Raw genomic sequence first — 16,272 nt, 5'->3', positions numbered from 1 at the left:
GATGAAGTTTTAAGTTTCAAGAAGGTATGAAGAAATCGGCCGTGATGATTTGTTGACAGACTCTAAAAGGTTTTGTGCAGTAAATTCAGAATGAAACAGAGCGCGGCTGGAGACCTTCCTGTGGCGTCCACCCATCCCACGAGTCGGACGAATAGAAAAATCAAAAACTCCTGTAAATTGACAGGACTATGAATCATTTCAGGCTTCTCTGTACATGTTAGTACATGATTGAACGCGCTTGGTGCTTCAGTAACCTGAGGAAATACTTGAGGGTGATCTTTAGTTTCAAGTCTGACAGCCTCAGAGCTGTCAAACGAGTGTCGAGCAGTGTTTCCATGCCCGGTTCACTCCTGTCACATGACAGCTGAAGAAAAACAACATCAGACTGTATTTAAAAAGTTTTATTTAACAAATATTGTCCATATTTTCACGAGGCATAACAGAAGATGACTAAGTCAAATCAAAAGTCTGGGCGGTGAATGACAGTCTAACGTCACTGGCTTGTTGAGAGCCTTCAGTCCAAGCGCCACTGAAACACCAGGAGTGTTTCTCACTGCAGATGGAATGAAGGTGGGTGAAGACGTTTATCATGGCAACATTCTAGCATCAAGAGGGTGTTGCAGCTGTGACACAAGAAGCATGAATTTACTATTAAAACCTGCCAGTTCCAAAAACAACTCCAGAGAATCACATTGAAACCCCAGGCGCGTCTCCTCTGCGGGGGCAGCAGAGCCCAGGTGCTTCTGGCCTAACTGGACTGTCCACACACCTGCCTGTGGTATCTCCTCAGCATCTCCAGCTGAGCAGTGCGCACCAGGATGTGAGGACGAACGGACGCCAGCTTCTGACAGGCCTCCTCCGGCGTGCAGCGATGCAACTGCCAGCAGAGAAACACAACCGTAAGCCTTCGACGAGCTGGCGCTGCGGTAGCAGAGCCCTTCAGCTGATGAAGGTAAACAGACATCAATATGGAGCAGTAATGGCAGTGGCGTCACGGTCCAGGGCTCCAGCTGGCCTCTTGGACCCTAACCCTCTCAAACACATTCTCTCCATCACACAGAAAAATTAGTGCTTTCATGACGGAATTCTTGTCAGGCCTCATCTTCCATCCACCCCCCCGGCCACCTACCCACCCGTATGAGGTAGGCAGCTGCCAGCGTGGCGCTGCGGGAGCGTCCTGCCTTGCAGTGGACGTAGACACTGTTTCCCTTCTGTCTGTGCAGCAGGGCGAACTCCACGCCCCGGTGCAGGTGCTCCAGGCTGGGGACCCCCGTGATGTCGACGGTGCTCAGCCTCAGCTGCTCCACTCCCACCGCCTGCCACTCCTGCACCACACACATGAGATGAGGCGTTAGATGGAGGGGTCAGTCAGGCGTCCGGGGCAGCAGCCGGCCGCACGTCCTGCAGCGACACCTTCACCAATCTGGCTTTGACTTTCATGACACGAGGAACTGGAACTTTCGTTTAAAAACATCTGCAAAGGAAGTTCTCATTTAATCACGTTTTTGAAAAAAATAACCCAAAGAAATATCGAAAAATGCCCATTGTTATTTCTCAGAGCCTCGGCAGACACATTGTTGCGTTGAACCGAGCGTCTAGAACTCCAGACGATCCAGGTCACTGTCCAACACGGCCAGAACCAGGAGCACTGACAAGCCGGAGCAAACCAAAGTCAGGAATGAGGACCGACCTTTGACGGCTGTAACGGAAGATCAAAGAAGCTTTTAAATCGCTCTGAATTCTGCCCTCCTGATTGGGCAGCAGGAGTTCCTCCTCCTCGTTTCAGCTCGCGATGGATCGCATCACAACAGTGAGGCGTCCTGGAGGCGCCGGGCGGAGGGACTCACCTCGGCTGAGTTGCAGAAGTACTTGGTCTCATAGTTCTCATTCATGGTGATGACCCCTCGGACATTTTCAGTTTCCACCAGCTGGAACACAAGAATCAGAACCAGAACCTTGAGTGTCTCCACATGTCAGGATAACAAACACATACGACTGCAAGATGAAATAGAATTTCAGAGGAGAGGAATGAAACAGAAGAGTCAACGACTGCTCCAGGACACAGTCGGACAATGTTCTTACAACAACAACAATCTGGATCCATCGGCGTTCCCATCTCCAACCCTACAAAACAACTTATCCAGGAAGGAACCACACATTAAGTTTGAAAAAGCTGGAAACATCCACCTCCCAGGAGACGGGGTTATTGACGCTGCTGCCAGGAATCAAGGAGAAACACTGTGGGGAGCAGACGTGATGACGTCCCGAGCACCCGCCAAACCAGCAAACCTCAGGGAACGAAAAGGAAACCAGACGTTTGCTCCGTCCGCGAGTCCATGAGAGCAGCTCAGCCCTGTCGGCGGGCTGAACTCCAGCCGCAGACGTCTACACCCGGAGCTGCGAACACCCTCCTTCACCGGTGACCCTGCGGCGTGTTGAGCTCGGACCGACGCCCCCGGGATGACTCACCCACCGGCGTGAGAGCGTCACCAACTCGAATGAAGGCATTTACCATCAGCCACTGGGTCAGTGACGTCAGGGGACTCTGGCGGACAGAGACGGGGTCCCGGCGGAGATTCTGACCTGCTTCGTCATGGACCTGAAGGGCAGTGCTCCAAGGAGGACGGTCTCGTCCACTCGGTCGAACCACCGTCTCACAGACACCTTCTCCATGGCAACGTTGTAGGCGAGGGTCGGGTAGAAGAGCAGCCTGGCCAGCGCCCCGGACATGGCTGCGGTCCCCGCCTCGGATGGAGGACCCTCAACACAGGCGGCCCAACTGTCACACCAACGGCGTGCTCATGGTAGCCTGGCCTGGTGGCATCAAGAGGACCTCCCTCTCCACGAGCTGTTCCGGTAGTAGTAGCTCGACTTCCGGTGGGACTCCTTCAAACTAAACTCATTTTGTTGATTTGTTCTAAACAGACTTATTGTTGTTGTTGTTGTCGTCATTATTATATTATTATTATTATTATTATTATTATTATTATTATTGCCCCCACGTTTAAGCAGGAGAGCGTGTGAATACATGGGCATCACCGAGGGGGCGGGTGCGCGGTCCTGGACGCTGGAGGAGCCCCGGTCATTCCGGTGTTGAAGTCAGAATTCTGAGCACAAGGGCAATAAATGATGACGTCTGCTGCCTGTCACTCAGTTTCAGATTAAAAAGGGCAGTTAAGTCCATATTTAATCACAAAATTTGATTTACTAGTGATGGGGGGGGGGGCATGGGAGCCAATACAATCAGTAATAATGTGTACTTAGTACATCTTGATGCTAAAATGCCCTCTTCTTTCACGTTTACTTGACCTTTCAGTTTCCTGTCATGACAGTGGTTTTCACCCGAGGTTGGGTGTTATCTCATTGGTCTGCTGGAGCGCAAACACTGGGAGCTGTGGGAGCACTGGTTGGTCATTCAGATTGTGTCTCACAGAGGAACAGAGGTCAGCGCATGACAGCGGCTACCCATCAGTGGTGACCCGTCCTCTCAACCCCGACGGAACAGACAGCTGAGGGAGAGGCAGATAGGAGCCGATGTCATCAGGCTGATTTAATCACACACGTAGGAGGTTGTGCTCGGCCCCAGCCTGTCTTCAGCAAACCTCAAACCAGCCTCCACAAAACTTAAACTGTCAGTTCCCATCCTGAGAGCATGAGCCCACTTTGAAATCATCCTTCTGCAGATGTTGATATAAGAAGTTACCAACACCAGACTGATGCCTTTGATTCAATCAACACTGAGGGGTCAGTGAGTGCGGTGACAACACCTGATGGGTCCAAGGTTGATTTCTACTAGTCATGTGGTTGTAGCTTACGTACTCACCTGTCTACTGACAGTTTACCGGTACTTTCCTTTTCCCACAGTAAGTTTGTTACACTTTAATATCTAAAGATAGTATTTAAATTGACATATCGGTGTTCATTTTCTTCATTGTGAGTTGACATCAGGGTTAGTGTGACAAAGTCATGAAATAAACCACATTTTAGTGTCTGGGCACAAACAGAGCAGAATCTCCTCCCTTCAATGTCACACAACCAGTCTTTGCTTTGAAGAGAAAAGGCATTTATTTTGACAGAATTTTACAAATCTGTGCCCAGGACTCATAACTGGTTGTCAGCAGTCACGAACCCGGATGCAGGACGCGTTCAGCAGTCTAACAGCCTCTTCAGTGGGTCCAACAGCGGAGCTGCTGAAGGAGGATCAATGGAGACAGAACTATTTACAGAAACAGACACTCAGGGAGGGTGTGGAGCAACGTGAATGGGAGCTACAAAAGTGACAGAAAGTGCAAATATTCACAATACATTTGGTCTGTAACCCAGACTGCATCACTTCAAAAATGTAACTTTTTAGAAACATGTTGTGAATTCAGACATTAAAAACATCTCAACAGGCTACATGAGCCAAAGTAGTGTCAGTTTAACTTGGGACACTGAAGTTTTTTCCTCTTGCAGACTGGAGGGGAGACAAACTGGAGACGACACGGTCAGCAGCTGGCAGCCCGAGTTCCTCCTGTATCACCAACTTTCAATATATTATCTTCATTTACATTTAAAGGCAGCTAGGATATAGGATATAGAACGATACTGATCCGTCTTCACAACTTCATTGTGGTGGACTATAACAAAGCCGAGCCAGTCATCTTTGGAGGGGGGGGCGTCAAAGGTTGGTGCTGGTGGAGTTCAGGATGTCGTGCTGGATCTTGGCGTTGGAGGCCTTGGACAGGTCTCGCTGTGGAGATGGACAGACAGGCGGAAGGTTGAATTCCTGAAGCGTGATGGCAGCAGGAAGTGAAACCAGCAAGTATTACCTGCTGATTAGTGACGGCTGTTAGTGAGAGTTGGTGACAGGTCGCTCACACAGCTGGACTAGTGGGGTTCCAACTGGGACCCAGTCCAGACCGTGTCTGTAGAGCACCAACCATTGGGGTAACAACAAATAGCTGCACAGGTTCCACGTTTGATGTCACCTCCTTTCGAGTCATCACTTTCCTTCACCATGGCTCTGATTTGTGATTTTGGGCTATAAAACTAAAACAAACGAACGAAGGTCCAGGTCAGGTTACCCCCCTGAGGACTCCTTCCAATGACTTGGTTCTACTTGTGTTTATCCACTAGCTAAACGTACACAGAGCAAATTTCAAACTTCCAGAACTTTTCTAAACCTGTCCTTTAGCAGCAGCTTTTCCTGGCCTGTCGCTGGCCATCGTCAACAAAGCCAGGTTTCCTGCCCTTATGAACAACGTCTCATGTGTCTGAGGCCCCTAGCTGGCGCCAGTGCATCTCTTGGAGTACTACTTTGATCCTGAGGAGTTGCCAGTGAGCAGCTGTAGCACAGCGCAGCTACAGTGCTGTTCCACTGCTGCGCCACGGTAAAAGAAGTATGGAGCCAGACACTGGTTTCTGCTGGACCCACACACGGGTTGGTGATGCTGAGGGTTAGCAGCTAAAACCGCATGTGGAGTAAGGATCGACCCATACATCTGCCGGCCAAAACATGAGGCTGGATCTGCGTTTGTCACTTGTATACGCGGGTGGCTTCGCCAATATCATTTTCCCAGCATGATTTACAGACAGGCATCGGCGGGCAGCTTGGTGTTGCTAGGAGACGCAACAGTCCACCTCCAGACGATGCCTTGCTCCTCCCCCACTTGCAGAGCGAAGCAAGAACAGTAGCTTTTAAACTGCACGTGCATCTTGTAACTTTGGCCGAAATATTTCCCTCCCTGTTGAAATTAGAAACATGAATGCCAAATGTGTGAAAATCTAGTCATCAAGTCTGTGGGTCAGACTGGACGACAGGAACACCGCCTGCCTCGCCTATGAAACTGTTAGCCGCCATATTGAGGGAGCCATTCACGCAGTTGTAGGCCGTATGAACAGCTGTTACCAACATCGGTCCCAGGATTAATAATCTCAACGTTGTCATTCGTAGGAGTTTCATTTAGCCGCCGGGGTTGGGATGCCTGTCTCAGCCCCCAGAGCAGCGGTAACTTTTAGGATGAGGGGAATGTTTAAAATGTGGTTCTAACTGAATATGAACTGTGTTCATGTTTCGTGAGAACGATGCTCTAAAAACGGTTCCAATCCAGGTCTGTGGCGGTTGAGTTCAGTGGCTTTTCTTACAGGGAAGCCAAGCGAGAGAAGGGAACCAACTCGTGTTGTTTTATTGTTGTGTGTTCTTGACGTGCGAGGCACAATGCTGGAAAGCACCGCTTTCACACTGAGAATGATGTGAGTGCATTCTTACGGCTCAACACCGGTGATCCCTTCTACCGATTCTGGCACTCACAAATTGTCCGAGTATTCGTGCCTTTCAGATCGGCGAAGCGAATGTCCTAAATGGCCGAGCAACGCGAAACTGCTTAGCGTAGTTTAACGTTACGAATGAGGCTTTGGTCTTTGCCAGGCCCGTCGATGGCCCAGACAGGCTACTGAGATCCGTGAGCCCAAAACTCACCCCGGGTTGGCTACCCTCCTAGCGATGGGACGCCCAGCAAGCAGGCTGCCACCTTCACACAACAGGAGTATCACTGAGTTTCAGTAAGGAGGGGGCCAAAGCAGTATCGGCCCCACATGTCTGCCCGGGAGAAATCTGCAACCTGGATCGGTTACGGGTGATCAATTAAAAAAAAAAGGGCATCGGCCCTAAAAAATCCATATCAGTCGATCTCTACTGTGGAGCTGAGCTGTCATTCCTCTTCCAGGAGAGGTATGCAGGGATTAGTCAGCATTACAGGGTTTAAGAAGTCCAAACGCACCTTGACCGAACAAAGTCAGTGTTCACCAAGTCCTTCTACAACATAAATTTACAGAGTTAGAGTCTTTACATGAGAAACGTGTATACACCAAAGATTGGTTGAGCAAAGAAATGAAGACAAAAGTGACAATTACCACAAACTCTGAATATGTGCTGGCAACAGAGTCTATGCTGAGGTGACGCTGTGGACTAGCGGAGGTCAGCAACGCACCACTCAGAGGGGTCCCCTTCAGCTGAGCCTCGTTCTCCTTGTTACAGCCCTGCAGGCGTGGCTGGGGGGGTTTGCTGCCGCCCGGTGTCCTTGCTGCTGGAACCTGGTGGAAGCAGAGAGGAGACGGATCAGACGTGAAGGACAGACTGTCCTCACTCCAACAGCCTGATCTGTATGTGAACTTGATTTGGCTTTTTTTGCCATTTGGCAGTTAGACCTGGCACTCAGACGCATCCGAAGTGATCCAAATAGAAGTAGACAGCTCTGAGTTGGAGGCGTGAACACACTGGCTCCCATTTATCAGTCAGGCTTAGAAAGCGGCGTACATCTGAGAGAAGGAAGCACCGCTCAGATGGACGTGACAAATGAAACCAGTGGTACCTCGCTAATCCCACAGTAAGAAGTTGACAGATGCTGTGGCTGGTGGTCATTTCACTCCCACACCCCCATATATTCTTGTTTTGGTTCGTGAAATAATCTGACCAATAAGAGGAACTTTTCAGACCTGGAGATTGAAATCTTCAGGTCACCTGATCAACAGTTTGATGTGACCTGACTGAAAAATGGAGATACAGGAAGTTTGAACAGGGTGGTCTGGGGGAGCAGTGGTCCTCCCTGTGGCCCCCCAGCAAGAAGGTTGTGGGTGGAGCCCCGGCTGCAGCACGGGGTCTTTCTGGGTGAGTCCATGTTCTCCCTGTTCCTGCTGGGTTCTCTCTGGTACTCCAGCTTCCTCCACAGTCCAAAGACATCAAGAGGGACCAGGTTAATCCAGACTCTAGATTGACCGTAGGCGTGGCTGGGAGAGCCAATGGTTGTCTGTCTCTATGTGTTGGCCCTGCCATGGACTGGTGACCTGTCCAGGGGGAAGGCTGCTGGGATAGGCTCCACCCCCACCACCCTCAACAGGAGAGGAGGGAGGGATGGATGGAAGTTGGAACATGAAATCACTGACTTATACTAGCAGATGATCTAATGTTAAATTGATTATCAATGATTGGCATTGATAGATGATTATTAGATAGTCAGAGGGGGCGTGGCTACACAGAAGAGACAAAAGCAACACTGTACATGAGAACGTCCAGTTACACCTTGTTCCGTGCAGAACCCCACAGGCATATTACAAAATCTCTCTGGTGGGTAGAACAGAGCGTTCTCTTAGCAGTGTAACTGTGTCCTGGGCAGACCGCCTCATCATGTCCTCTGAACACAGAGGCAAGGCAGGTTTCTTTGTGGCCTGTTTTCCCCACCAGTTTGTCTCCAGACTTCATGGCATCATAACAACATCCTCTACCCTCAGAGCCTCACATCGACTGAGGAGAAACTCCATAGAAAACCTTTAACAGGGAAAAATGGGAGAAACCTCAGGGTGAGGAGGGGAGGAGGATCCCTCACCAGGAGGGACAGACGTGCAGTAGATGTTGGTACAGACAAGACAACAGACAAATACACACCGATAAGCAGCATATTCTTTCTAATGTTTTGATGAGGCCTGGAGATACAAGCGTGAGACACACACACCTTGTTTGCTGAGAGGGGGGGGCGGGGCACAGGTGAGCGACAGACCGTCCCACCGTAGATGGAGCGCATGGTGCTGTTAGACGTGGCACTGGAGAGGCTGGAGGTGGCGTTGAACTGATGACAGAGAAGGAGAGCTGGTGCCTACCGAGGGCTTGAACACAAAGACTGCACATTCTAGTAGAAACAGGAATTCATAGCACAACCATACCATCTTTCGTGATTTATTAGGTGTGGTGGTGCCCAGGAATCTGCGCTTGGTTGGGGTTCTCACTGCCGTTCCGTACAGCATGTCCTCCTCCGTCTGTTTGCTCTTCTTGAGGTGCTACAAAGAATTTTTAAAAACAAGGTCAAGACATTTTCCACACAAATCTGCAACACTACCAGGTAGCTTGCTTACTCGTTCCAGTTTTTCCTTTTCCTTCTCCACTCGATGCAGGTTCCACTGTTCCTCCACATATTCTAGGAACTTCTGTCCATTTACGAGGAACTCCCGACCCTGCTCACTTTCCCAGGCATCGATCTGGGCTTTGAGTTTCTTCTCAAGCTTAATTTAAAACATATGCAGGATGTTAAATTACTGGTGAGCACAAAAATAGAGTTAAGAACTGACATCATCCCGTTCTACCTTTGGAAGGCTTTTATGCAGCTCGGCTCTCTGCTTCTCCTCTTTGAGAAGATTCCCTCCTCTGTTTGTGAATCTTGTTGGATCTGTTGCTTTTTTCTGAAAATGAGACATTTGATCCACACCCTCAATTAGAATTAAAATTTAATAAAAAGTACTCCAACAGCCCTGAGAAATAGTGAAACCAAACCACTGATACATTTAGCAGCTAGCACGTTACAGGAGAAGAATCTCTGGAAGAGTCGAACCACCGTGAGTGACGGGTGTGATGTACTCACGTCCAGCTCCAGGAAGAGTTTCCAGCTTTCCTCCCACTGGTGGACCCCCTCAAACAGCTCTTTGTGGTCCTCATAATGCTGCCTCAAGCGCTGGATCTCAGCATCATGCAGCGCCAGCAGTTCCTCAGTGAAAGTCTCTACGATATCAAATCAGACTTAGCAACAGCTTTCTGAGTAGAACAAAGTCAAAGAAGACTCAGTGCCCGCAGCACATATCCACATACTGTGGGTTCGGAAAGTTTCCAGACCCCTTCACTGTTTTCATGTTGCAGCTTCATGCTAAAGTCATTTAAACTCATTTTCCCCACATCAATCTGCACTCAATACCCTGTGATGACACAGTGAAACCAGAATTTTAGAATATCCCATTCTCCTAAGTATTCAGACCCTTTACTCAGGACTGAGTTGAAGCAGCTTTGGCAGCGATTCCAGCCTCCAGTCTTCTTCAGTATGAGATGACAAGACTTGCTCAACTGGATTTGGGGATTTTCTGCCGTTCTTCTCTGCAGACTCTCCTCAGCTCTAGCAGGTAGAGACTGTGGGTGGGCAGTCATCGTCAGGTCTCTCCAGAGATGTCCGACTGGGTTCAAGTCAGGGCTCTGGCTGGGCCACTCAAGTACATTCTCTGAGTTCTCCCTGAGCCACTCCTCAGTGTCTTGGCTGTGTGCTTTGGGTCATTGTCCTGTTGGAGGGTGAATGGTCGGCCCAGTCTGAGGTCCTGACCACTCTGGATCAGGTTTTCATGAAGTATATCTCTGTGCTTTGTTCAGCTTTCCCTCAACCCTGACCAGTCTCCCAGTCCCTGCTGCAGAAAAGCACCCCCACAGCATGATGCTGCCCCCACCATGCTTCACCGTTGGGATGGTATGTGGCAGGTGATGAGCTGTGCCTGGTTTCCTCCAGACATGACGCTTAGAATTAAGGCCAAACTGTTCAAGCTTGGTTTCATCAGACAAGAGAATCTTGTTTCTCATGGTCTGAGAGTCCTTTAGGTGCTTTCTCGTAAACTCCCTCAGGCTTTCCTGGGTCTTTCACTGAGGAGAGGCTTGTGTCTGGCCACTCTGCCATTAAGCCCAAACTGGTGGAGTGATACAGTGATGGTTGTCCTTCTGGAAGTTTCTCCCATGTCCACACAGGATCCCAGGAGCTCAGCCAGAGTGACCATCGGGTCTTTGGTCACCTCTCTTAACGAGGCCCTTCTCCCCGATCGCTCAGTTAGGCTGGGCAGCCGGCTCTCAGAGGAGTCCTGGTTGTTCCAAACTTCTTTAAGAATTATGGAGGCCACTGTGCTCTTGGGAGCCTTCAATGCAGCAGACTTTTTTGTAGGCTTCCCCACATCTGTGCCTCCACACAATCCTGTCTCTGAGCTCTACAGGCAGTTCCTTTGACCTCATGACTTGGTTTTTGCTCTGATCTCCATTGTCAGCTGGGAGACCTTATAAAGACAGGTGTGTGCCTTTCCAAATCATGTCCAATCAGGTGAATTTACCACAGGTGGGCCCCAATTAGGGTGTAGAAACATCTCAAAATGATCAAGAGACATGGAAGGCATCGGATGTAAATTTAATGTGTCATAGCAAAGGGTCTGAATACTTAGGAAAATGTAAGGCCCTATAATTTCCGCAATCACGGAATCGTGGAACTGGGCAATGAAAACGGAATTCATTTTTAATGCGGAATATCGCGAAAATGCTGTTTTCACGAGACAGAGGAACATAAACCTGGGGAATCGTTCCCGGGGGTCGCTTCTACGTGTCAGGTGACCTGTTATTTTGTACATTTTGTCAACACTGTTGACTGGAAGTGGAAAAATACGTGATGACCTCCTGTTGTCCAAAAGTCATATAAAAAAACAAAGAAACGCACCGCGCCAATGATAGCCAGCAGAACACGATGATGATGATGATGCAGCAATAAAGTATTGAGGAAAAGTGCAATATTGTGTTGCCTCAATGGATGTGAGGTCATTTCTATTTAATTAGTGTGCCTTTTATTCCTAATACATATATTTAAACACACTGTTTTGTGGTAAAATAAGTAAAAGGTAAAAAATGGAATTCCATAAAATTAAAATGGCCAAAACTGAATTTGGGAAAAAATAAAATGGAATTTATAGGGCCCTAAAATGTGATATTTCAGTTTTTCATTTTTTATAAATTTGCAAAAATTTCTACAATTCTGGTTTCACTTTGTCATTATGGGGTATTGAGTGCAGATTGATGAGGGAAAAAATGAATTTAAATGATTTTAGCATGAAGCTGCAACATAACAAAATGTGAAAAAAGTGAAGGGGTCTGAAAACTTTCCGAACCCACATACATGTAGGGATTACAACCCACTTAACCAGATGGATGCCTTTTCCACAAGGAGAAGACAGATTCCCTTGTGTTGTTGTTTATTTCCCCGGTGCTTCGCTTTCTTTCAAATACACCAGAAAGCAGGATAAACAGTCTAGTTGAAAGCAGCATGGAGGGCAGTGGTGGTGGCTCGGTCCTCCATATCTTTGGCTCCAGTCCTGTTTGAATCTGTACCACTGAAAATATTAAGAGGGCTGCCCGAACACAGACGGGTTGAACGTGTGGTCGAAATGACAACAGGCCACTGCAGCGACAGTGCAAGTGGTACAAATGACCCTCTTTACACCGAGGCAATCATCGCCGAAAAATACCCCCCTTTACCGCAGTCATGTGACCTGGGATTGAAAGCAGATCAAATCTGTTCCCATTAGGACCAAAGCCAGACGTTAGAGCTTATGGGCAGTGGAGAAGGGGCTCAGGTGAACTCACCACTAAAATACGGGGCAAAAGCCTGCCGCTGGTCAACACTGAAGAAGCACTTTTCCCAAAACACAGCGATCTCAGAGCGAATGGCGTCTGTGACATTGCAAATGTTTCGCAGTTTGAGCTCCTCCAGACGCAGGACTTCTCCTTCCAACTGAGGTAGAAATATAAAGCGTCAAACAAGACCTTTGCAGGAACCAAAGTTCAGGGAAAACCGGAGGTGCAAATCATCTGCATGTGGGACACTGAAGTCATCTCACCGCGTCCAAGTTCTTCTTCTTGGACATGACCATGTGTTCATTGAAGGCCTCCCTCTCCTCCTGGGGCACCTGCAGTCGGTCCCACAGCTGCTGGATCTTCTCCCGATGCGTCTCACACATGGCCTCGTTCTTTGCCTTGTGCTCCTCCAGCTAAAACATGACAGGCAGGGAAATGCCAAGATGGTTACACAGCAACATTCCACTAGACCATATCAATACACCAGGTCACCAAACTCCTCAGGCCTCACACTCAGCCGAGAGACGTCTTACCCAAAACTCCACTAGCCAGCTAGTTACCAGCCGCAATTCCCACCAGTCTGTCTGTCTGTCTGTCTTTGGGAAGTTGCCCAGATTCTGCTGACTTGTTTATGTGTGTCTGTCACGTGCACATACAGTGCCTTCTCGTATTTTACCCTTCTGACTGTTTTTGCAATCAGGAATTGGCAGAGGGCATTTTATTTTGAAAAATGATTACATTCACTAAGCCATTTGTGTGGGAACTTCCTGCCTGCCACACCTCCTGTCAGGACAGACTCGCCGCATGATCCTCCTGAGGCAGGGCACTGACCCACGTGTGAACAGAAGCAGTGCTTTGAACGGCTGCGTTCAGCTTGGCTGCAGCGAGGCCGTGGTGCAACGTAGCCGTGTCTGGTGGGAATCAGAGGTTAGCGTTGTAGGGAGCATCTAACCTGACAGAGCAGCAGTTTGAGGGACGTTATATTTTCTCTAGACAGGCAGAATGAATCCTCATCCTCGCAGACAACATCTTTCTCAAAACTGGTCTCAGGGATGTGGTCCAGTTCTTCCATGTACAAAATGATCTGCCTTTTGATGTCCATGAACTCGGCGTAGCGCTTCACCTGAACACACAAGAGCAGCACATTTAGCCATTTGGATTCTGGAGCATTTTACTTATTCAGGGTTTCTGCAGGTTTCAGCCTCGTGAATTGAAGGTGCTCCCATCCTTTAAGACCATTTTGATTGCATTTAGACTCACGAGCTATGACTTAGAATACTGGCAGGCTTCAAACGCTGAGGTCAAGAGACAGAGGAGTTCATGCTGTTCGTGCACAGTGGACCAGCTGGGCGGCCATGTTCCCAATGTGAATATGAATGTAGAACAATGGGCGTCATTCATTAATGTTCTCACAAACTCGCAGACTTCTAACCCTCAGCGTAGTCACAGAGCCTCGTGCTCTCTGTTGTGTGCTTCTTGTAACTGTTATTCACTGAGGAACATTCACTACAAATACTCTGTAGCAGTGGTACTTCTTTATTTTGTCTTCTACCGTCAGTCAGCAGGGCTCATTGGTAAGGATCGACTCACTAACTAGGACATGTAACAAGCTATAAAACTGGAAAAATGCAACTGGAGCAAAGTGGTAACAAGAGTTAAACGTGGTTTCCTGAGGCTGCTGGTGGTGTTGAGGCCACGCCCACTCAGCTCCATGTGCTTCACTGACCCCCACACATGACACCTTTAAGCCTTTTGGAGGTTGGACAAAATGCAAATCTCAACCAACAGACACAACATTGGTAAGCTTATTGTGTTGCATAGAAACTCCTTTTCCATCTTTACTCTTTGTGCCCTTTGTTACCACAACAGTACGACCTGCGAGCCCTGAAAGAAACTCAGCTTTTCAACCTGAGCTCTGACCTTCTCTGCACTCTGGTTGGCGATGTGCTGGCGGAAGGCCTCCAGCTGCTCCAGTGACGGGACGGAGTCTGGAGCGATGCCGTAGAGCATGGAGCACAGGATGTCACTCAGGTCCTGGTCCTGCTCCAGCAGGGTCTTCAGTTGCTGCATCCGCTGGGTCTTCTCCTTCAGCAGAGCCTCCAGCTGCGTGCGAATGTTCTTCTCCTGCTGAAGCATGCTGATACCCGGCTCCTCCTGAAGGAACCACAACGTATCCACTGCACAGAAGCCCCTTTCTGAACAAACAACTCCTCTGTGTTAACGGTGTATGATGTTGGAATTTTTTTGGGAGTCATGGTGGACTTTTAACAACGAATGTGTCGTAGCCAATATTCACAGATGTCCATATTATCTAGATTTAACCAGGTTGATGAAATTCCCATTTATTTAAACACAGAAAAACACACGAAAACACTGTGAAATTAAAAAGTAGCATTTGCTCAAATTTTGTTTTGCTCAAAATCGTTTATGAAAGCACAAACTCAAACATCCCGAACAATACGAAAAAATGATTGTGCATCCCTACTTAGCAGGAGATCCAGTGTCACTGACGTTACTCACTCTGCCAGCGGTTCTTCAAAACAAAACTATCCTGTCAAAGTTGTCTTAATAAAAACATGGCAGGCGGAGATGAGTGATTCTGCTATAACCTGGTCAAATTATATTTACCAAGTCACCGTTCCACTGTGCACTTTCCCCGTCTTAAAAATCAAAATGACAAATTCTCATAAATTCTTTTTCCTCGTGCGTTACCTCAAAAACAGGCAGCTGAAGCTCCAGGCAGACTTTTTCCATTTGTGCTCTGCATGTTTCAATGCTGCTGACAAGCCTCTTCCTCAGAGATTCCTCCTCTTTGATCATCATATCTAATAAGCCCTGGAGGAGGAACATCATCAGACAGGTGAGGAGGATAAATGTGAGGTTAAAGTTTCACTGACACCCACAAACACTACAGAAGAAGAGAGACATAAAGCGCATTAAAACCGTGACAGGAACGTGGTAGTAGTTGTAGTTGGTAGTGGTAGTAGTTGTAGTTGGTAGTGGTAGTACTAGCAGCTGAGCAGTGCTGGTACTTCATAATACCTACATATAGAAAAAGAAAACCCATTTGGCTCCCTTTGCAGCAGAATGATGGTTTAAACCTCCTCTGTACCACCAGGGAGGGGATCGTCCTAGCGATCAACCTTCTGAACCCCCCTGTAGAGCAGTGAGGGTGGGGTAAAATCTGGTCAACTGGACGTAAGTTTATCTTGAATCAATCATTTCAAGATAAACTTACGTCCAGTTGACCAGATTTTACTTCGCTTCGATCTACGATGACCTGGATGAATGAGAACCTACACAGACAGCAGTGAGGGTGGGGCTCTTGTTGCTCTACTCCCTCAACTGACGTCAGTATTCACCTGGATTGTTCACTGTCGTCATGGCATCGTGGTTTGAATTTTGAGCAGTGGCCTAGTTTCACTGGAACTCTGTGACACTGTCGAAGCAGGCTCACCCCAGAGCCGAGCTCGCCCCATCCGTCTCACCTTGATGTGGTTCTTGACTACGTTGGTCCTCTGCAGTCTCTGGTCCTCCGGGATACCGATCTCCTCCCAAATGTCCTTCAGGTGGCACAGCGCTTTGTTCAGGCACGACACAGCCTCTGCGGCGAGCACCTCGCTGCATGCAGCAGCCGCACAGTAGCAAGAAGCTAATCGTTAGCAACATCACGAGCTGTGGCCAGCCACCACGCGCGCGCCTTACTTGTGGTAGTTACGTATTTGAGCGTTGAGACCTTTCGCTAAAACACACAAACGCGGACGCTGTGGTCAACAAACTTACCTTTTCCTCATAGTTGAACTCCGCTGCGATTCTCGGTCCCGAACGACCCAAACGCGTCCAGGACGGGAGAGAAGTGCCCCTCCGCTCCGTGGCTCGCTGTTGTCCGTTCGGAGTTCAAAATGCGCCCGCAGTGGCGTCCTGCTCTCTGATTGGCTGCTCCTGCGAGGGGGCGCGCGTACAGCTTACCGGGACGCGCCGTGCGGAGTTTCTAGTTGACCCTCTGATGGAACCGCCCACCTCCCCGCTCTCCGGCCATCAAATTCCGAGGAAAACGTCAGTAGTTTCATGGTGGGTGTGGCAACGGATCCGCAGACGCTCAGCCG

The 16,272-nt window shown here is 48.7% G+C and overlaps 2 protein-coding genes across 4 annotated transcripts; both read right to left on the bottom strand.

Annotated features, from left to right (window-relative positions):
• Positions 1 to 390: 390 nt before the first annotated feature.
• On the bottom strand, positions 391 to 2,866 carry ptpmt1 (protein tyrosine phosphatase mitochondrial 1). The gene is made up of 5 exons (XM_086193342.1): positions 2,584 to 2,866; positions 1,848 to 1,928; positions 1,134 to 1,325; positions 770 to 877; positions 391 to 623 (listed from the first exon to the last, which is right to left on the bottom strand). The coding sequence occupies exons 1-5, from the start codon at positions 2,728 to 2,730 to the stop codon at positions 588 to 590; spliced, it is 564 nt and encodes a 187-aa protein (XP_086049468.1). The 5' UTR covers positions 2,731 to 2,866; the 3' UTR covers positions 391 to 587.
• Positions 2,867 to 4,050: 1,184 nt separating this feature from the next.
• On the bottom strand, positions 4,051 to 16,165 carry prc1b (protein regulator of cytokinesis 1b). 3 transcript variants are annotated; one of them, XM_086224768.1, is made up of 14 exons: positions 15,950 to 16,163; positions 15,655 to 15,787; positions 14,879 to 15,001; positions 14,087 to 14,320; positions 13,119 to 13,289; positions 12,430 to 12,579; positions 12,176 to 12,323; positions 9,390 to 9,526; positions 9,115 to 9,210; positions 8,887 to 9,033; positions 8,698 to 8,811; positions 8,490 to 8,603; positions 6,895 to 7,074; positions 4,051 to 4,732 (listed from the first exon to the last, which is right to left on the bottom strand). In XM_086224768.1, exons 1-14 carry the CDS (start codon positions 15,958 to 15,960, stop codon positions 4,661 to 4,663), a joined length of 1,830 nt encoding a protein of 609 aa, XP_086080894.1. In that variant the 5' UTR covers positions 15,961 to 16,163; the 3' UTR covers positions 4,051 to 4,660. The 3 variants fall into 3 exon arrangements, with proteins under 3 accessions (XP_086080894.1, XP_086080911.1, XP_086080902.1); XM_086224785.1 differs by having other exon boundaries at positions 6,972 to 7,074; positions 15,950 to 16,161; XM_086224776.1 differs by lacking the exon at positions 4,051 to 4,732 and adding an exon at positions 6,728 to 6,796 and having other exon boundaries at positions 15,950 to 16,165.
• Positions 16,166 to 16,272: the final 107 nt, after the last annotated feature.

Source organism: Aulostomus chinensis, chromosome 2 (assembly GCF_037954235.1).
Source record: "Aulostomus chinensis isolate RoL2024-O1b breed Wild chromosome 2, RoL_Achi_v1.0, whole genome shotgun sequence".
NCBI classification, from domain to species: domain Eukaryota; kingdom Metazoa; phylum Chordata; class Actinopteri; order Syngnathiformes; family Aulostomidae; genus Aulostomus; species Aulostomus chinensis.
This window is presented reverse-complemented; position numbering and strand designations above follow the sequence as displayed.